General features: G+C 42.6%; 1 protein-coding gene across 2 annotated transcripts; it reads left to right on the top strand.

Annotated features, from left to right (window-relative positions):
• The first annotated feature begins 218 nt into the window (after positions 1–218).
• Positions 219–20,171, top strand: SAMD8 (sterile alpha motif domain containing 8). Of its 2 annotated transcripts, XM_081191764.1 has the most exons (6): positions 219–374; positions 9,141–9,723; positions 14,048–14,143; positions 14,882–14,999; positions 16,836–16,986; positions 18,031–20,171. In XM_081191764.1, exons 2-6 carry the CDS (start codon positions 9,146–9,148, stop codon positions 18,333–18,335), a joined length of 1,248 nt encoding a protein of 415 aa, XP_081047890.1. In that variant the 5' UTR covers positions 219–374; positions 9,141–9,145; the 3' UTR covers positions 18,336–20,171. The 2 variants fall into 2 exon arrangements, with proteins under 2 accessions (XP_081047890.1, XP_081047889.1); XM_081191763.1 differs by lacking the exon at positions 219–374 and having other exon boundaries at positions 9,137–9,723.
• The last annotated feature ends 1,483 nt before the right edge of the window (positions 20,172–21,654 follow it).

Raw genomic sequence — 21,654 nt, 5'->3', positions numbered from 1 at the left:
TTTACAGGCTCCACGCGAATCCTCCGCGCGGAGGCGAGGCGGGAGAGTGGCGTGGGCGTGGCCCCGCCCACTTCCGCTCGCCGTCTCGTCCCCTTGTTTGTTTGTTTTTCTTGCGGAAGCTGCGTCAGTGCCTGGCCCCGCCTTTTCCGCTACGTAGCCGCGCCCGGTTGGTGAGTGGGTGGGCCGGTTGCCTGGCAGGGTCGAGCTGCTCCGCCGTCGCCGCAGCCTCCCAGCCGCCTCAGTCCCAGCGGCGACCCCTCCGTGCGATGGCGAAGGCGCACCGGCGGCGGCAGAAGCAGCAGCAGCGAAGCCCTCGGCCTCTCCCTGCCGACACGTAGCGGGGCCGCGTCGCCCGGCGAGGAGGGAGCGGGTAGGTTCCGGCTGGCTCGGCCTCGCCGCCAAGGCGCTTGCGAGGGGAGTTTCGGCTTCTGAGGGGTGTGTGTGAAGAAGGGGAGGCGGCGGAGGCGGGTTTCGTTCGTTGGCTGGCCGGTCGGCCGGCCGGTTCTGCCTTTAGCAACGGCTGCTGTGTGGAGCCGAAGGGAGCTTCCACAGCCGGGAGCAGTCTACCCTTCGCAGGCTCAGCTGCTGCTTCTCCCGAGGGAGCCGAAGAAAGGGGGGCGGCAGGTTCTAGCTATCGGGGCGCGGGCTTTCCCGTTTCGAAGAATTTTATATTTTGAAGGGTGCTATCGTTTCTGCAAGATATATGATTTTGAAAAACGAAGTTAGAAATTTAATTATTGAGGGTTACAAATAGGTAGCCTTGCCTAAGGGTGCAAAATAGCCAAAGGGTGTGAAGTAGCCTGGTCTCAGGGTTCAAATTAGCCTGCTAGCTTATTTTTTTAGTTGTTTTGTTAATATTGTTAACATAGATGGTAGTTGTTTTATTTGGGGTTTGGTGTTGTTTTACCGCTGATTTGTTAAGTATTCTATACCATTTATGCTGTACAGTATTCGTGAAGTTCCTTTATGTTATTTTTATCTTATATTCGTAAGCCGCTTTGGGATTTGAATAAAAAGTGGCATGGAAGTAGAATCAATCAAAATAACATTGTTTAAGGGTGCAAAACGGCCTGCTCTAAGGCTGCAAAGTAGCCTGCTCTAAGGCTGCAAAATAGGCTAGTGTAGGGGTGCAAAACAGCACTTGGTGGGGGTGGTTATCTCTGCCTTGCTTGTGAGCTTCCTGGGGTATTCCGGACACAAGACGGGTAGGCTGGATGACACTTTATTTATTATTTTTATTTATTTAGTTTCATTTGTTGAATTTATATACCGCCCTATACCCGGAGGTCTTGGGGCGGTTCACACAATAAAATCAGAATATAAAACCACAGAATGCATAATTGGAAGAAAAGCAACAATAACCCAATAACACAACCCCCCCCCCCAAAAAACCCACCCCAAGCTTTAAAAGTCTAATCCAGCAGGGTTGTTTTTCATATAAAAAAAAATTTGCAGAAGGCGCAGCTTTAAATGATCGCTGAAGAGCACCGTCCTCTCTGGGAAGCAGCCTTTCCAGGACTGCCAGGATGATGTGATCTTCTACCCAAACTTAAATGTTCAACATGCTGTTTCACAACATGCGCTCTGGCTGTTGCATTTTGTACTCTACCACAGCCTGTACTGTATTGGCATTTGAAGTTCAGTAGGTTTGGGACAAACTTCATGTTGCAGGAATCTTTTAAACTGCAGTATGCAGTTGCAGAGGCAATCAGAGTTGGGGTGGCAGAGACTATGAAGGGGTTTTACCCTTTTGCTCCAGAGGAAAATTGCCTTCCAGCTACTATTTGGCATGGGAGGAGAGCTACTAGTAGTGCCAGCAATCAATATTGTAGCTTATTGGAGTATTTTCATAAGCTGTAAAAGCTTTTGTTCTGTGTTCTCAGGCTGCTGTAAAGGGAGGTGGTGAAAGGGCTTTGAAATAATTAGAATAATGCGGCTGCAGCCTGCAGGTGAGTCCTGCCATCTTCTCTGTAAGGAAGTCTTGCTGTGTCCTGGGACAACTCCTAACTAATGTGAGGGTTTATGGAACAATATGTGCATTATACTTCACTGCACAAGTTGATCTTGCAAGTATTCCACTTTTCATTAGGAGAGATAAAGTATTGTGTAAAAGTGTTTCCACTTTTCCTCAATGTAATTTTTCCCCATTAAAAAAAAGGGGAAACCATTTCCCCCTCATTCTTCATATCTCATTCCTGCAGGAGAGATCAAATTGCAAGATCATATCCATACTGCTTTAGTTGGTTTTTATTGATGCCTAGTAATTTTTTAGTAGCAATACTAGTAAATGCCTTTCCAATAACTTTGTTAGCTTTCTGAGTTTGTATACTTTTATGTGCTGGGGAACACTCTAGAATTACTTGAAAAGTAAGCATGTATTTTTCCAAGTTACGTTGTTGTGTGTCTACCAAACAGGTGACAGAAGCTTTAAAGGTAAAGGGACCCCTGACCATTAGGTCCAGTCGTGACCGACTCTGGGGTTGCAGTGCTCATCTCGCTTTATTGGCCGAGGGAGCCGGCGTACAGCTTCGGGGTCATGTGGCCAGCATGACTAAGCCGCTTCTGGTGAACCAGAGCAGCGCACGGAAATGCCGTTTACCTTCCCGCCGGAGTGGTACCTATTTATCTACTTGCACTTTGACGTGCTTTCGAACTGCTAGGTTGGCAGAAGCAGGGACCGAGCAACAGGAGCTCAACCCGTTTCGGGATTCGACCTTCTGATTGGCAAGTCCTAGGCTCTGTGGTTTAACCCACAGCGCCACCCACGTCCCTGACAGAAGCTTTGGGTTACTATAACAATAATAATAATAATAATAATTTATTATTTGTACCCCGCCCACCTGGCTGGGTTTCCCCAGCCACTCTGGGCGGCTTCCATAGAAACCAAAAATACACTAAAATATCACAGATTAAAAACTTCCCTGAACAGGGCTGCCTTAAGATGTCTTCTGAATGTCAGGTAGTTACTTATCGCTTTGACATCTGATGGGAGGGCGTTCCACAGGGCAGGTGCCACCACTGAGAAGGCCCTCTGCCTGGTTCCCTGTAGCTTTGCTTCTTGCAATGAGGGAACCGCCAGAAGGCCCTCGGCGCTGGACCTCAGCGTCCGGGCAGAACGATGGGGGTGGAGATACTCCTTCAGGTATACTGGACCGAGGCCGTTTAGGGCTTTAAAGGTCAACACCAGCACTTTGAATTGTGCTCGGAAACGTACTGGGAGCCAATGTAGGTCTTTCTATAAATTTCCTTTAGATGCCTTTTGCATTACTTGGAACTGTTGTAGTTTGTTCTTCAGGTTTGCTGAGTTAACCTTTATTCCTCTCTTCAGATTTCCTGCAAGGGTGGTGCCAATGTAAGGAAAACTTCTGGCAGCTTGCTTAGCAGAGAATCGAGGAGGCATTCCCAGCTTTTTCCTGTTGTGTGAAACGAGGAAAGATCATGCAGTTCTGCTTGCTCTAGTCTAGTGTATATCTGCCTTTCTGTTGAGCTGATTCAGCCTGTGAATCATTGCCATATATTATTCAGTAGATCTGTAGGACGCTGATGATTAAAGCACAGCTATTACTTAAAAGTTGGTTTTTGGTTTTTTCCCTTTGTAGAGTAGGGGAATGTATTGAGGATGTTGCTGCTTATCAATATCACATTCTTTGGTAACGTATAGATTGCATTATGCCACTCATTCACACTCGTAAAACATGTAACATTTAGAATGTAAACTTAGATTGTCATTACAACAGTCAGCAGTTCTAAGATCAATTTTCATTGAAATATGTGTGTCTGCGCTAATGTTTCTTCCTGGAGTAAGTAAACACATTGGCACTTGTCGTGAGGACCAGGAAGGCAAAGAAGTATGGAAGCTTCTACATACTTAGCCCTTGGAGTAGCATTGGTTAGTGAACTGCATGAAAATGACATACTCTATGAAACGCACAAACATTTATGTACATTTGGACAAGTGGCTTTTCATATACTGTATACCCAAGTAGACATTTATTATGGACATTAACTTGTCGTGTCTTTAGTTTGACCTGGCCCTTAATGTTTCTTAATCCTTCAACTTGCTTGCAGTTATTTTGCTTGTTAAATGGTGGTCCTCTGTTAATATAAGGTCATGGGAGTAATTCAGCTATCTAGAGTTGGCATATTACTGCTTCAAACAGGTGTGAGAAATCAAATAGTATCATTAACTTTGAGATATTGGAGGAATTGAGCTTTGTTTCCCTGCCAAGGATTTCTGTGTATTGTGCAGCATTCCCACTTTTTTATCAGCTGGATGTGAAAAGTTTTGAAACTTAGATAGCTTCAGGTGTGAACATGCTCTCTTTCTACAGTATATTGGCAAGCTCTCCCTCTGCAGGAGGCTCAATTATCTTCTTTCTCTTGAAAGCCATGTCGGATTGGATATCTTGGTAACTAAATATAAAAGAATGATCAGTGTAACCAGCCAGTGAAGACACACAATCCAGTTTTATAGCACAGTATGTACTTTTTAACTGACCTGGAAATTCAGGTATAATTTGTGTTATTTATATCTATCTTATTAAAACATAGCTTGCCTTGTAACATCACTGTTAATAAAAGCAATTTAAATAAGTAGACAAGCAAAATACCCAAAGCAGCAGTCATGTACCCATTGCAAATGGCCTGGACCATGCTGAATAAGGTTAAAAGCCATAGGTTGCCACCGACATATATCAGTGCAGTTGTTACAGAGTTGGTTGAAATTCTTATATAGGTGCAGTTAACTTAATACAGTAGGTGTCGCATAAATTATTCCGTCTTGCTTAGAATGTGAATAGCAAGTGGCTATGACAGTTATTTAAGAACCAGACCCAGTGTAATAACTTGGGTGGTCTCTCAGTACTCACATCCCTTCTGTATTTTGTAAAAGTAGGGGTATTTATTCCTTCCATAACTCTAGTCCAGCTCTTTATATGTTCTGGCAGTGTATATATATTAATGAGTCTTTGTACTTTGCTGTAGTTGGCTAAACTTTCTAGTTGTAGAACCAATTTACATACTGATTTTTAGTCAGGCACGGGGTTGGAATTTCAGGAAGTGTACTGGATGAATTGGAAACAAGAAGCATTTTGGAAGGAACCTTTCCCAGGTTGTAGCTGTTACATGTCTACTGCATATTTGAAATGATTATAATTGGTAGCCTTACTGCTAGACGTGATTAGTCCCAAATGATGACTAAGCTTGATAGATACTGTCTCTGACACTGTAATCCAGTTTTAATTATTAGAAACCAAAACGCGATAGAAATTCTTTGGAACTGTTTGCAGTTTCTTCTGTCTGAGAGCTGGGGGGTCACATACCTTTACAGGAGCTAAAACTCACAATACACGATAAGTAGAAAACATTTGTGCCTGTCTTCCTTTGGCTTTTTTTCTTTTGATTTGTCTCTTTGCTCCTGTGCTTTGTTTCAGGTGTAGTTATGAAGATCATTTTGGGAAAGGTGGGCCATGTATTGCTTGAAATAGCAGGGCAGGATGCCTACTCCCCAGAAAATTTATTTGATAGAGCAAGCTGTGGTATTTACCTAAGTAGCCAACATGAATACCACAGTGTATCTTCTGATGTCTGTCTAGATGTAGTTGGTTCTACTTTGAGGTACTGGCTTAACCATTTGTAGAACCCAGCAGGTAAAACTTGTTTGCAGGTGTCACCAACATGGTTTCAGCAGGTCCACACCTACCTGCAGAGTGCTTCCCTGGCATCCACAGAGTCCTTTTCGCTCACTGAAATTAGGCTTAGAAGAAGCATTCTGTTGCAGTCAGTAGAGCAGGTTATGGTGTAGGCTTGGGCACATGTATTTCCCATGTTTCTCTGGTTTGCAACCAGTGTTCAAAGCTCCCCTTGTTTTGGCGCATTTTGTGACGGGGAATTTCACTAGCGTGAGCAGTTTCTGAACTCTGGGCGCAGTACTGCGCCTATGATTTCTAATTAAAACTGCAGTGGAGGGAAAGGAGGACCTTTTTTCTGCCTCCCCACTTCCAGCTACACTCTGAAGACTGGAGAAGAGACCCTCTTAAGAATATTGGGGGATGGGCAGGCGAAGGACTAGACCATGTGAAAAATGAACATAATGTTTTAGCTGCCGTTCATTCATTTTCAGCTTTGTATTCTTATTTAAAAAGCGTGCCTAGACATTCTATTTCTGTGCCCATAACCTAGACTTAAGGTGCCATTTAGCTCCTAGCTTTCATATCTCGGTTTCTAACACTGTTTGCAACTGCTCATGGGCCTAAGAGCAGGAGTTTCCCTCGTTTATTGTAATGTCTCTGGTTTACAGTACAGATTGACATACTGTTGTGTTTGTTTCCTCTGGAACAGGATGAAATATTTGTTAACCGTTCCCTAAACAAGATTTGTAATATGCTTTGGGTGCATGTACTTGTAGAAATGTAGGGTAAAAATTAAACAGCAAAGCCCTGGTATAGAGCTACTGATAAAAAAATTATCTGGGAAGTCCATTGAGAGAGCATGATTTCTTCAGTCATTTGACCCTCCCACCTTTCCAATGTTTGGAATTCACTGTGGACTTACTCCCAAGTACAAGACTTATCACATGTGACCTTTGATGTATGAGCGTATGTATGCTTGATCAGCATTGTGAGTGACTCATATGGTGTGAAAATTGAAGGATGGTGCTCTTTTTCCTGCTGTGCCAAGCAAAGAATCTGTTGTCTGACATCTCTTCTAAAGGAGTCCTAATTGAAGCATTTGAGCATCAAGAGCATTTCTTTGGTCAACCCTTTAGGTATCTGTCTTCCGATTTTTTCTGAAAAATCTTGAGAATAATCTTCTGGTGAGTCTGTATTTTATTTTTCTCTGAACCTTTTGTCTGCTTTGGTTGACGTAAGGATTAGGATACAGTGGTACCTCCGGTTATGAACGTAATTGGTTCCGGAGGTCTGTTCTTAACCTGAAACCATTCTTAACCTGAAGTGTTCTTTCACTAACGGGGCCTCCCGCTGCCGCCGCCGCGCAATTTCCGTTCTCATCCCGGGGTAAAGTTCGCAACCCGAGGTACTACTTCCGGGTTAGCGGAGTTTGTAACCCAAAGTGTTTGTAACCTGAGGTACCACTGTATTTTTACAATCAGTTTTCTCTGTGTTCAGGCAAGAAAATGTTGAAACTCAGTTTGCAATGTCAGTAGAAAATGACAAATAGATTCTTGATTAAGTGAAACACGAATGTATTGAATCCGCCCGATAGAGTGAGCTCCTGTTGCTGTGTCGCAGCTCCTGTCAACCTAGCAGTTCGAAAGCATACCAGTGTGAGTAGATAAACAGGTACAGCTGCGGTGGGAAGGTAAACAGTGTTTCTGTGCACTCTGGCACTCGTCACAGTGTCCTGTTGCGCCAGAAGCAGTTTACTCATGCTGGCCACATGACCTGGAAAGCTGTCTGCGGACAAACGCTGGCTACCTCTTCCTGAAGCAAGATGAGCGCTGCTCCCCATAGTAGCCTTTGACTGGACTTAACTGTCCAGTGGTCCTTTGGCTTTTTTTACCTTTACATGAATGTGCAAGTGATCTTCTGAAGGCTTGACATTGTGGAGTTTTTGTTTTGTTGTAATTGTTCTTTTAAGTAAGTAAGTAAGTTTCTTAAGTAAGAATCTACAGATTTCTGTCCTGCCCTTAGCACCATCTAAGTTTTCATGGCAGTTTATTGTCACTGCAGGGACAAGTTTCCACATGCAGATCATCCACACTAAAAAAGAAACAGACATTACGCTGGTGCTGCCCATGAAAGTTCATTCTCTTGAACTTAGAGCAGTGTTCAAAACTCCCATTGTTCTAGGTGCATTTTGCAACAGGGAATTTCATTAGCGTGAGCAGTCTCTGAGCTCTGGGCGCAGTACTTCACCTAAGATTTCAGATTAAAACTGCAGAGTGGAAGGAAAGGAGGACCTTTTTTCTGCCTCCCCACTTCCAGCTACTTTCTGAAGACTGGAGAAGAGACCCTCTTAAGAATATTGGGTGGTGGGCAGGAGATGGACTAGACCTCGTGAAAAATGAACATAATATTTTCACTGCAATTCATTCATTTTCAGCTTTTTCATTTTATTCTTGTTATTAAAAAAAATGCGCCTGGACATTCCGTTGTTGCTCCCATAACCTAGGTTCAAAGTGCCATTTAGTGCCTGGCTTTCGTATCTAAATTTCCAACACTGACTTGGAGACGTTACTGTAAAAATGGCACGTATTTTCCTAATAGTTAACAGACACTGAAGCCAGAATCAGGGTATACACAGGCTTACGCTATCTCAGAAATGGCTGTGCTTAGTTTTCTATCCTACCACCATGGCTTTCCAATTCTTTTGACGCTTTTTTTTTTTTTGCTTTTTTCTTATGTATTTTGTGTTCTAATTTTCTATTTTTCTGTTGTGACCCATCCTGTGATCTTCAGATGAAGCCTATACAAATTTTCTAATTAATAATAATAGCAATAGTAATACTACAGAACTATTGGAGATGGGATGGGTAGAAAAGAAAGAAGGAGATGCTGTCTGGAAAGGCAAAACACGGCACAGCAGAGGACCTCCTAGTTGGAGACGTGCCGTTCCTCCATAGTGAGGAAAGGGCACATCTCTTTTTAATGGCCTGCATTACCTCACGTGGTCAACTTCCTCTGTGAAGCCAGGGATCAGAATGAGTTGAGTTTGACACTTTTGCGTAATATATCTGTTTCAGAAATAACTACTTGCTCAAGATGAGTAATAATTGTCCTGTGACTAATTGGCCGGGAAAGTTCCTTTCAAGTGGGGGTCAGGGAAGCACAGTTCTTCCACGTCATCAGTATGCCACCCATTGTTAAAAAAGGTGTGGGTGGCTGGACAGGCCAGAAAAAATGCTTTTGTAGGCGAGTACATTGATTTGGAATACAGTTTGTCCTTCCCAAGCAGACAGTCTAGTCACCAGTTGGGAAGCACTAGGTCTCTGGGCTGTAAAAATTAAATCTGAAAAGGGTATTCAGGCGCAGCTGAATACAATGTAATTTTGTTACTTCGTAGGAAAGTCTGTCTGAAGTACATTTTAAAGTTATATCCCAGAACATTGAGAACTTGGTGCTATAATGATGTGGGCACTGTCTTCTCGGTCTTTAAAACATCTGATTTTTGACAGGTAGAGAAGATGGAAGGCAACAGCCAGCTTTGCATTCAGCGTTGGTCTACCAGGCATGTAGCCAAATGGCTGAAGGAAGAAGGCTTCTGTGAGTATGTGGACATTTTGTGTGACAAGCACAGATTAGATGGAATTACATTACTGACGCTGACTGAATACGACTTGAGGTCTCCTCCTCTGGAAATCAAGGTTCTAGGTGATATCAAGCGGCTCATGTTGTCAATTCGCAAGTTACAGAAGCACCACATTGAAGTTTTGGAAGAGCTTGGTTATAACAGTGATAGTCCCATTGGTTCCCTGTCACCTGTGATTGGCTCCCTTCAAGGAACAGACTGGTTTAGCAATGGCGAGGTTCAACGGGATTGTGATGACTGTGAGCCTGTTGCCGATTTGAACGCTGATCAGTATGCAAATGGAAAAAACAAACATCCTACGCGAAGACTGAACCCAGAGTATTGGAAGACAGCTTTGAGTTGTATATATGTTTTTATTGTGTTTGGCTTCACATCATTTGTCATGGTTATCGTGCACGAGAGAGTTCCTGACATGCAGACATACCCACCACTACCAGACATATTCCTAGACAGGTAAGTGCTTTAACCTGCTTAGGAAAAAGTGCTAAAAATCAGAATTGCTAAACTGTTGAGGCCAAACTAGGTGTTTTGCAGAATTTCGTGTTGCTTCTCCCATTCTTAATTTTTTTAAAAAATGTATTTTTATTTTGCAAAATAAGAATCTATAAAATAATTCTCCTAGGTTTCTCCCCCCCCCCCCTTTTTCATGAAAGTATGCTGTCAGCACCTTTATGGCAACCCCCACCACCTTTGGGGAATTCATTGACCAGCTCTTTCCCACTGTTTTGTGAAAATACCTCAAGGTCTATGCAAATCCATGAAATATGGAAAATGGCTAGATCACAACATCTGCACTGCTTTTCCTCTCCCTGGATTCAGAGGCTCATAGTGGACTTGTCCCCAGTTCTTTGAGCATGCAGCGGCTAGCCATGATGCATGACGTAACTGACTGTGGCCTGATTTGCACATCATGATAAGCCACAGTTCATCTTAAAAGAATGGTTTAATTAAAGGAGAACATTCATTGGCCTTGCACCCACAACACCCTCCAGACTCAGACCCAGTCATCGAAGCTGTACTATGGTTTATTGTTTCACCTGAACCCATAGCATGGTTTGTTGGCTTGTTTCAGAGAAGCCATGAAAGGTAAGCAACAAATAAACCAAAGTTTGCCCTTGCTTTATTTCTGTCGTATCATGCGTGGCTTGTCTGAAACAAATAAACCACCGTCCATTTTAAGATTACACCGCAAGAAGAAGAAAGTGGAGTTTTCCAAAACAATTTTATAAATGCCTCCAAAACACTGAGCTGCCCTACAGCAGTGATCTCAAGAGCTGCTGGGAAATCATATGCATTTTCCTGCTGGGAGGGAAGAATGTAATCTGTCAGCAACAGCCCTTGGTCCTCTTAACTGGTGGCTGGGGTGAAATTGTCCTTTCTGTAGACACGGCGCATTATTATTGACTTTCGGTCAAGAAATGTAACATTTACAAAATTTGATACTAAATGCAGGCATTATTTGTTTCAAGAACTGCTTTTAAAAAAAATCCCTGCAGGGAGCAAAAAGAGAAACTATTGAATGCTAGATATTGTTTTAGAATAGAATTACTGTCATCAGGGCACCAAGGAAGGATTCAGTGTAGGGACAGTAATCAGGAAAACAAGGTCAGAAGATTACAATAGTCGTCTTAGTGACTGGCCTTTGTTATTACCCTTTTAGCAGCAAAGGTATGTGACTGCAGAATAGCTTCGACTGAAGCAATTGCATATTGTTGTGGTGTTAGAGTGCACATATTCTGTCTCCAAAAAGTATGGGTTGTGGGCAGTGATTGCAAAAGCACTTGAAAACAAGGCTAAAAGGTTAATACATAGACTTCATAGGCCAGCAAAAAAGCCTAAACTTTCCCATGATTACCATTTGCTGAATAGTAGATGGGATAACAAGAGGGCAAGTGGCTGAATAGAAGAGGAGCTATTATTGCAGATTAGGTCATCAGTAGCTCAGATTTTAGCTGTGAAACTTATCTCTTGGCTCTCATTCCTTTGCAATGTTCCTTTTTGTGATCGGGGGATGTTTTGAGTGATACATTGGTATCTGTTCCATTCTGTGCTTTTTTAAAAACAATTTTTACGGAAAGGACAGTTAAGAGCATTTTGAAATGTTTACGGCTGTTTACTGGCAGTGCTTGAAAAATTAAGTGTTCTTTTACAGCCCACAGTCACCACATTGCTTGGGTTTTATCTTAAAGCTTTTCTAGAATGCACAATCCCTATCTGGGTGTTGTCTTAAAAAAACCTTTTTGTTGTCAATTTACCAGTATTGAAAGGCTGTAGATTTTATCTAGGTAAGTAGTTGTACCTGCTCTTCCTAAGTCCTATGTGGCTGAAGGACAATAAGCTTCACTCTTTATTTGATTTCATTCTGCTAGCAGAAGGCAGAAAGCTTGAGAGGAAGGAACTGGGAGAAGTGGGGGGAGCACCCCACTGCCGAAAGTGTTAAGTGAGCCCCCTCCCCAATTTGTGTCACGCACACTTCTCCAGAGCCTGGCCAAAGTTATCCATGCTCTGCTGACCTCCAGAGTAAGCTGCCATAACACATTACATGCGGGGCTGCCTTTGAAGGCTGATTGGAAACTGCTAATTGGAATTGGCTGCTTAAAGTGGAACAATGGTGCTTCACTAGCTCCTGTTCTGTTTCTGCACACAATTCAGAGTGATCGTGCTTATATTTGACATGGCTTGGGATCCGGATATTTGAAGGGTTACTTGTTTCTGTGTGTGTCTGCCCATGCAGATGTCAAGTTTGGCTGCTCTTGTCTGGATGCCCTAGCCGTGGGTGGTAAGGAGGTGGTATCTGAGGGCAGAGCCTCCTCAGTTTTGGCATCCCGCTTTTGGAGTGTTCTCCCCGGGAGCTTTGCCTGGTGCTATTTATGTCCTTCTGATACCAGGCAAAGACTTCCTTGTCTTCTCAGAGTTCAGACCCAGTGATGTTCCGTTTAGTAATTATATTCATAAAAATGAATGAATGTCAATGACAAATACAATATTGAACAAGCTTAGCTGTTTCAAAGCTTAGCTTTTTTCTGAATGGAAGTAAAATACAGTGGTGCCCCGCAAGACGAAATTAATTCGTTCCGCAAGTTTTGTCGTCTAGCGAATTTTTCGTCTTGCGAATCACGAAAGGAATGCATTGAAAATCAATTAATGCGTTCCTATGGTCAAAAAAAGTCCAAACAAAGCCAAATTTGGTACAACAACAGTTTATTAACTGCTCTTTAAAGTCACACATACTGTAAAGAGCAGTTCAAAAATTGAAGGGAAAATAAATTAACTTTATAAACAAAACATGTCTTTGTTTTTAGACAAAGGAAACAAAGTCGCGAGACGTTTTCGTCTTGCGAAACAAGCCCATAGGGAAATTCGTCTTGCGAGGCAAATCGAAAACGGAAAAACCTTTCGTCTAGCGAGTTTTTTGTCTTGCGAGGCATTCGTCTTGCGAGGTACCACTGTACTGTATGTTGGATTGGATCACTTTCCAGGGCATCAAAAAATTTCTGGTGTGAATGGAACATTTTCCAATGTAAATTACCTTGTTCACATCAGCATAATATATATTCATCTTCCTTGGAAAATCCACATTACTATTCAGCTCTTTTTAGGTACTTGTCCTCTTGATTTTCTTATTTGTTGTATGCATTCTTAGCCTCCCTGCAAGTATGTGCATTGAAAGGGAAGGTTATCAATTTGTAAAATAAGAGGATGATTGAGTGGTAGAATGAGCTGGGGGTGGTACAGCGTTGAACTGCTGTTAAATGAAGAAACAGGCATGAAATACATTCATTAAATGGTGGACAAAATGTGAAGGACAAGAAGGGAGCGTGTAGAGAAGTAAATGTGCAGAAGAAGTGGGCCATAATAGTACAAGGAAAATGTATACTCAGCTTAGAGAAGAAAAGATCTTGCAGGAAAGCACTGAAGTTCAGAAAAGACAGCTGATTTGATTGTGTGATAAAGCATCTTTAGCCCTAGTAAACAGTATTCAGATATAACTGTGGAAAACATAGCTTTGAGGAGCAGGCAAGCTTAGGTAGCTGCTCCATTAAAATGTAGGGAAATTTTGATTTTGTAATTTGGCAAAAGAGCATTGAATCGAATTACCTGGCATTACATGTTACTCTCCTGTTGAAGAGAGTGATTATGCTTAGGATGCAGACATGGAAATTGGAGCTGTCAGATATTACTTGCAGACTTTCTCTTTTTGTAGATACATGGTGTGAATTTATGGTGTCAGGCGAGGTTTCTCCCTCCCTTTCTTCCCCTTCCCCAGCGCTGCGGAGGCCGGCTGTCTCCCAAGGCAGGGCCCCCTCTTGGGTAGGATAGAACAAGGGTGCCTTTGCACTTTTAAGATTACTAGAACAAGCCTCTGCTTTGTCTAGTGATCAAATTCCAAAAATCTGTTTGTTTCAACAGAGCCAGTTTAACCCATTGATTTTAAGGCTGCAGAAGTTTCAGCAAATGCTTCTGCTGTTTTGCTTCTTGCTGCTTCACTTCCCCCAGTTTTAGAGCAGTAAAGCAAAGCTTAAGAAGGGTAAGATACTAAACTGCAGAAAAACGTGATCTTTCTTGCAAATGCCAAGTTGGTTTGAAACCAATCAGCTATGCTAGAAATGATGCTGAGCGTTTAGGTACATAAACGATAGTTTCAGTTTTAAATCAAATGGGTTTGTTTTGTTTTGTTGGTAAGGTCCTACTTACATCATCTGCATTTATTTTGCCCAGAAATTGCACATGTCAAAGTGGCACATAGCATCTTGATTTTTCTTTCCTCCATTTTTAGTGTTCCTAGGATACCGTGGGCTTTTGCCATGACTGAAGTATGTGGTGTGGTTCTCTGCTACATCTGGCTGCTTGTTCTTCTACTTCACAGACACAGGTATAGTTCAGTTGCCTTTATTTTGGAAATTGCAGACAACCTTGTTTGAAGATTTTGTGTGTATCTGTCGTGTGCTGCAGTTCCGGAGAAAAATAGAAAAGAGACTTGATTCCTCATTAAGAGGGAATACTAAAGTCCACACCATGTGGAATCCATGGCAGCTACTCCACATGTTGAGAGGTTGATGTGCAACAATGGGGACGGTGGTTCCATCACTCCCATAAAACTGTTGCGCAAGTGGTTTGGTGGCATGAGAAAATGGTGCCAGACTTGTGAAGCAAACTGTAGCACGTTGCTTATTCCCAATGTATTTTGGTAGTGCTTAGCACTGCTCTGCAGAGAGATAGCAGACCACCCCCAACTGTGTTTGCTAGCACCCTGCTCACTCACGTTAAATCACAGCTTGTTTTTAAGTGGAGTGAGAACTTTTCAGTAGCATGAACCAGCACATTTCAATTAAATTTTATGTTTTAAAGCCATGGTTTAATGTAACATGTGAGCCATGCCAAAACAAAATCTTGAATCCTAAGAAAAGCTTCCCGAAGTAAAGGTTACCGTTTTATCTCTGGAAAATCTCTCTAGAGGGTCATTGCAGGGGAGGGGATTCCTAAGCATGTTTGGGTGGGCTGCTGAGACAGGAAGGACCTGAAAACTTTCCATCCCAGAACTTCCTTAAGTTAACATCTTGGCATCCAAGCCCTCCATTAAACAACTCAGACGTTTTCTGCTTGTTTCTAGGTCGATCCTTCTGCGACGGTTATGCAGTCTTATGGGGACAGTGTTCTTGTTGCGTTGCATTACAATGTTTGTGACCTCATTATCTGTGCCAGGCCAACATCTGCAGTGTTCTGGGAAGGTAAGCAACCACTTGCCATCCCAAATTCTGACGTTTACTTCTGCATTGGCCACAGCATTGAGACAGAAGTAAACTTAGGACAAACAAATTAGAAATGCCAAATGGTAGCTATTTGTCCATCTAACCTGATATTGTCCACTCGGACAGGCAGAGGGTCTTGAGCAAAGCTCGTTCACATTGCCTACTACGTGACGCCTTTAACTGGAGCTGGCATGGATTGAGTGTGGAGCCTGGAGCAGGCAAGATGTGTTCTACCACTAAACTAGGGTCCCTCCCCAAAATTCAGCCCTGCTATGTTGAAAGCAGGTTGTCGAACTTGCTGCAATAGCCTGATAAAGTTCCAGAATGTGCCTTTCTCTTTAGCCAATTTAGGCAACACGAGTTCTCTGGAATACTTTCAATATTTACCGTATATATTGCCCTATAGGGTGCACCGGCCCATAGGGCGCACCTAGGTTTTTTTGGGGGAAAATAAAGAGAAAAAAATTTATTCCCCCCCCCCCAGGCGCGGGGCTGGGGAAGCCTGAGCTTCCCCAGCCCCCAGAACAGGCTGCTATCCGCAAGCCTGGGGAGCCCGGCGGGAACTCCCGCCGGGCTCCCCAGGCTTGTGGATATCTGCCCGAAGGCCGGGGCGCGTTCTGCTGTGCTCCCTGGTTTTCGGGCTGCAGTCTGCTGTCCGCAAGCCTGGGGAGCCCAGCGGGAACTCCCGCGGGCTCCCAAGGCTAGCGGATAGCTTCCTGAAACCTGGAGAGCGAGAGGGGTCGGTGCGCACTGACCCCTCTTGCTCTACAGGCCTCAGCGAAAGCCTGCATTCGCCCCATAGGATGCACACACATTTCCCCTTCATTTTTGGAGGAGAAAAGGTGCGTCCTATAGGGCGAAAAATACGGTACATGTTAAGGCAACAAATTCTAGTGCAGCCTCGGCCTGGTACCTTCGGCCTGTTGGACTGCAACTCCTGTCATTCTTGTCAATGGGCCATCCTAGCAGGGGCTTATGGGAGTTGCAGTCCAGAGTATCTCAAAGGCACCAGGTTTGGGAAGTCTGAAATACTGTGTGGCATAAGTTGAGTGGGATGACTACATCATAAAGACACAGAATAAGCTAGATAGCTCATCCTGCCTCCTGGACTAACGGAAGTAGAGAAATGAACTGATCCCACGCTATCTACTCCAGCCTTGAATCAATTCTGTTTTGTGGTATTCTGCAAAGGTCTCACACAATCATAAATCTCTTCTCAGCCACAAACTCACTCAGTGCTCTTAGCAAGCTAAGGAGATGGTGAGAGATAATACTGACCTACCCTGCAGGGTGTTGCACAGAATACTGAGAGAATGTCTATGGAGCACTTTGAACACTTTAAAATGCTATGTTAATGCTAAGTCATTCAATATTGATAAAGCTGTATTCATTTTGAAAATAGAACAGAGTGTTTGAGAGAGCAAGGTCTTTGAAAGTACATCCTTTCTAACCTGAGTATATGTTACTCTGAAGATACATTATATATGTGTGTGTTTAGAGCATGATGCATTCAGGGGCAAAATGTGAACATGTATTTTTAGGCTGAATATCTCTAAGGAGGTCAAAGCTTGGTGCTTTCCTTGTGGGAAGTAGGGAAAATCCTGGAGACTTGATGCTTGGTGTGTATTTTTAAATGTAGATGTAAATAGACCAAATGTACAAACAAACAAAATGAACTGTGTTTCAGTTACCTATGGAAGCCATGCTATGTGAACTAGGGGCAAATTCAGTGCTGTTCTAAAGTTGGTAGATCGTTTCAAGTATTCTTGATGTGTTCCTTATTCATTTATTTGTTTTGCACGCTTCTGTTTCTAGTTGTATGGCAACGTGTGGGCAAAACTTCAGCGAGCCTTTGCAATCTGGAGTGGGTTTGGCATGACGCTAACAGGAGTACATACCTGTGGAGACTACATGTTCAGCGGCCATACGGTTGTCCTAACCATGCTCAACTTCTTTGTCACTGAATGTAAGTACAGCGTTGAAATGGCATCATGAATCTAGTATGTCACTCCTTTTTTTGCATCTTGATGTTGTGAAATATTTTCCAACATAGCAGGTGAAGGCTTCAGTGAAGGGAAGACAGGCATTTGTGGGGGGCAAAAGCTGCCTAACTGGCAGTGGGCTTTGTGATTGACTGGATTATTATGGCTATGAATGAGAGATCTGTCATTCCTGTTTAGAAAATGAAAGCAAAGCAAATTTCAGTTTCACCAGACTTCATGATCCGTGTACTGATGTAACATTAAAATAATGTTTTATCATTACACAGGATGATGGGGATTTTTTTACTTACTGCATTCAGTGCTTAGTTGGTGTCTAGCAAATAAGTAAGCTAGTCAAAGAAAAGACACAAGGCCATATTAGAATCTAAAAGACACCAGGAAAGAGGAGTGGAGGAAGAAAGTGTTGCGGGGGAGATGTTTTAAAGAATGCAAAGTAACAAGAAGGCAAGTTATCAAACGGCCTTTTCAGCTCACTGAAGGCTAGGGCTGGGCAATAAATTGTCCAAAACCGGTTTGAAATCCATATTATGATATTGGTTTCATCATTTTTGACCTGTCTATATATTGTGAATCGTGTGTGTGTGTGTGTGTGTGTGTGTGTGTGTGTGTGTGTTTGCTATGCAAAAATCCCAATGTGGGGGAAACCGGGAAGCAAGCCAATGCCTCTGCAGAGCTCCATCCTTATTTCAGACATTGTGATACATCAGTATATCGTGATGTTTCACAATGTTGAAAACCAGATAATGCCCAGCCCTAGTGAGGGCCATGCTGTCGTTCCCTTTATGGAAGGAAATAGGAAGAACCTCGAAACAGTCCTTGGTCCTCTGGCTGGTGACTGGCATTCTTCTTCCCTTACCCTCTGCAGCCATGTGGAAGCTGACAGTAGCAGAAGACGATAGCTAACCTTCCTGATTGCTCCTAGTTGGCAGTCAATCCAGGGCACCCCTTTGTCATTTGATAACAAAACCTGGTAAATTGTGATTGGCTGAATGCTCTTCTCTCCCTAGATACGCCAAGAAGCTGGAATTTCTTGCACACACTGTCCTGGGTGCTGAATCTCTTTGGGATTTTCTTCATTTTGGCAGCCCATGAACATTACTCCATAGATGTCTTCATTGCCTTCTACATCACCACGAGACTATTTTTGTACTACCACACGCTGGCGAATACGAGAGCCTATCAACAGAGTAGGAGGGCCAGGATCTGGTTTCCTATGTTCTCTTTTTTTGAATGCAACGTAAATGGCACCGTTCCAAATGAGTATTGCTGGCCCTTTGCAAAGCCATCAATCTTGAAAAGGCTAATTGGCTAAAGAGGACTGGTTTGAATTCACATCTGTGTGAAGTCTTTGCGATTAACTTTCCACAGGAACAGCTGCACAAAAAGGGTATGTTATTCACGTGCAGCGAGGCTACAAGGCACCCGTCGAAATGCAGCAAAGTTGAGTCACTACTTGTTCTTCGGCATTCTTTAACGTCTGGAGAACTTTGAGCCGTCTTTGGATGAAGGAAAGACATTGGATCTCTATAACATCAAGTGCAACCTATTTAGCTGTCTCAAACAAAAACTAACACGTGTCATACCTTTAAAATAATTGTTTGCCTAATGAGAATAGGGTGCATTTTGGGAGGGGAAATCATGAGAGGGAAACGCACCCTGACGAAAAAGGGTCCCAAGGCCTTTAGTAAAAGGAATTGGGTCGTGCGGGGCAAAGTTGCTGTCTTGGTACCCAAACGACAACCGTGAACAGAGCTTCATTGACTTGGAGCACATGACTTCATGCTATTGTACCATCCCAAGGTTTTCCTTGTTTACATTTCAGTAAATCGGTGAGAAATAAACACCTTATCTTTTTTGAAATGAGGTTGACTTAGCTTTAGTGCCACAACTCTTCCTTCTGAACACAGTATTAAACACTAACAAAAATCTCTGCATGCTTTTAAAACACTATTTTTAGAAGAAGAATACCATAAAATTGGGGTAGTAGCAGGCGGTGTCCCATGAGACAATTGAAATGTGTGGTGTTCTTTTTATTTTGTTTGGGCAAATGACAAGGTTTTGAACAGTGGCTCTGAGAAAGTACATACAAATCATTTTTCTTTGCCCATTACCACAGTTGTCATAAGGCTCCATGTAGCGTTGGCAGATGTTGAAATTTCATTGGTTAGCTGAGAAATGTTGGATAGTTTATTCATTGAATGTTTTCTTCATATTCTTAGTTCTTGCAAGTTAAACTACCTTAATCGGCTTAACCTTTGTGGTAGATATCACTTTCTTCAGAGAGTGTTCTTATGGTCGTGAAAAGAGCTGGAGCTTAAAGTATTAGGAGTCCTGAAAGTGTAGCACTTGGCAGTCATGAACACACAACATTTTTCTGTGAAATATAACTTCGATAAGTTGCTCAGGTTTGCATTTAATCAACCAAGCCATCTTTTGTAAATGCTCAAAAAAGGCCACCTTAGTTTAAAACGGTAATTGTGATTAGCATATGGATTCAAGAATGAGTTTGAAATACATAATTTCAGAGTAGGTAGTTTGTGCTGATGCTGACATTGCTTTTTCAAATGGCCATGTAAGCTTTTTCCAGACTATCGCAGGAATTCATTGGAACATTTCCATGCAATACACTTAAGTGTCTACAACACAGAAGATCAGCAGCTATCTTGTATGCTGAAAATCTTTTGAATAATTCAGGTAGAAGTTATATGATGCAGTGTTGTCACTGGCAGCCAGTTATGCCCTTTCCCCAGTGCCTCTTCCTGGTAACTCAAGTGAACCAGACCTACAAAGTATATATTGCTCTTATAGCCGAGAGCTACTATTAGGTTAGCTCTAAAGAGAGAAGTAAAGGGTGTCAGGTTTATTGCCTTTGTTTAAGACTGCGATAATAGACGGTGTAAACATTCCTTTCTGGTTCTGTGTAAAACACTGCTGCACATGGATTAATACTTATATGCAGAAATGCACGGGCCAATGTGATGAATTAGAAATAAGCGTAGTTAAATTTGCAAATCTGCAAATTAGAAGTAGCTGCAATTCTAGAACTGCTGTTGTACAGCTTCTGGCTTTACTTGATCTCGTCACAGTATTACAATATTTATACACTTAAATGCCCACTCCAGTATCTTTACGTGCCACTTGAAAGGGGGGGGGGGACATTGTTATCTCGGAGCATGCCTTATTCACAAACTGCACATTATTGCAGAGTCAGTGATCCAGCTGAATGCATTTTGCAGAAACGTTCCTTTTTGCTTTGGCTTTTAAGGTGCACAGGATATGTTCAGAATTGTTAGTATGCACTGACTGGTGTCTGAAGATCTGGGCAGCAGGTAGTCCAGAAGTATACATAATAAATGCACTATGGTCATCTTTTTGTCACCAATATAGAGGCAGACTCTGAGGTGCTTCTACCAACTGCAGTGGCAAACCGTCCCGTTCTTCCCACCACGCCCCCAGTCTTTGCTGCATGGAGAAAGGGGAATTGTAGCATCCTTTGAAAGCACGTACGGTCGGTTGCTTAAAGCAGCTCTCAAAATGCAACTGGGAACTCACGACAGAGGCAGCCTCTCCCTAGGTTTACAGATTCCTTTTAGAAAGGAAAAGGGCACATCCGCAACAGTGTGTTTGAAAAGTTTACAGTTCAGGTCTACATTACATTGCAGGTTGTACAATATTATACTGTCTGTTCAAAGGAAAACAATGGTTTCCATCCGGTTATTGTTAAGAGCTGCTGCTTCCTATGAGACTTGACACGCAGCGTCATTCTATGCCTGTTTACTTGGATCAGTGTTCTTCATTCTAACAGAGGTGGTGCGCTTGGGCCATGCCACTTAAGGCTGATTGAAAGATTGGCCCGTTTTTTAAAAAAAATTTAAACCCACACAGACAACCAGAACATCAGGAAGGGGAGGCTATTAGAACCCTTTCCCCTGACCTGCTAGTTTACAACCTCCGTTAGAGCAAGGCCTGAGTTCAGTGGGACTTACTTGGAAATATGCGTAGAATTGCAGTCCGTTGTGACCCAGATTAGATAGATTTACTTCACAGGATGATTCAGTTAAGAGGTGAGCAGAATATTAACCAGAACACCTTGGCTCTTGATGTAGCAAGTAACCCAGTTACTTGAATAGTATTTAGTATGAAATACATTCCTTCCCCCCAAAATAAATCTTCCTATAAGTTGTTTTGTGGACTACATTTGCACTTCAAAACTAGCCATCCTAGGGATTATTGTACTTAAAATAGTGATATAATACTTGGTATATCTTCCTTGGTTTAATTCCACATGTATTTTCCGTGGGGAGATACATCACATCAACCCTCCCAAAATCTTCCCATTATGGAGAGTTATAAGGTATGGAATTCTTACCATTTCTGTTTTGAATGTGCTTTAAAAAAACAACTCTAGAAAAGCATTTTTGCACTTGTCATTTATGTCGGACTACCAAGTGGCACTGGGGTGGGTTTTTTTTGTTTTTGTTTAGTGTATTAGTATATGGAATGGTGTTGGTAAAGGAGACAAAATTCAGAGCAAGGCATCTGAAAGATTCCAAGCAATAACCAGAACATCTCATCTATTTAACGAGTGTTCAGTGCATAGCAACCAACTTCAAATTGCTTTGCCCACTCTT

The sequence above is a fragment of the Podarcis bocagei genome (genome assembly GCF_964188305.1).
Source record: "Podarcis bocagei genome assembly, chromosome: 4".
NCBI lineage: Eukaryota > Metazoa > Chordata > Lepidosauria > Squamata > Lacertidae > Podarcis > Podarcis bocagei.
The sequence above is the reverse complement of the archived record's forward strand: the minus strand, read 5'-3'. Positions and strand labels throughout refer to the sequence as shown.

Bases quoted from the DNA above. Each gene is read 5' to 3' on its own strand.
- SAMD8 (XM_081191764.1), top strand. From the start codon at position 9,146: ATGGAAGGCAACAGCCAGCTTTGCATTCAGCGTTGGTCTACCAGGCAT. The intron at 15,000-16,835 runs GTAAGCAACCAC...TTCTGTTTCTAG, and splicing joins ATCTGCAGTGTTCTGGGAAG to TTGTATGGCAACGTGTGGGC. The intron at 16,987-18,030 runs GTAAGTACAGCG...TTCTCTCCCTAG, and splicing joins CAACTTCTTTGTCACTGAAT to ATACGCCAAGAAGCTGGAAT.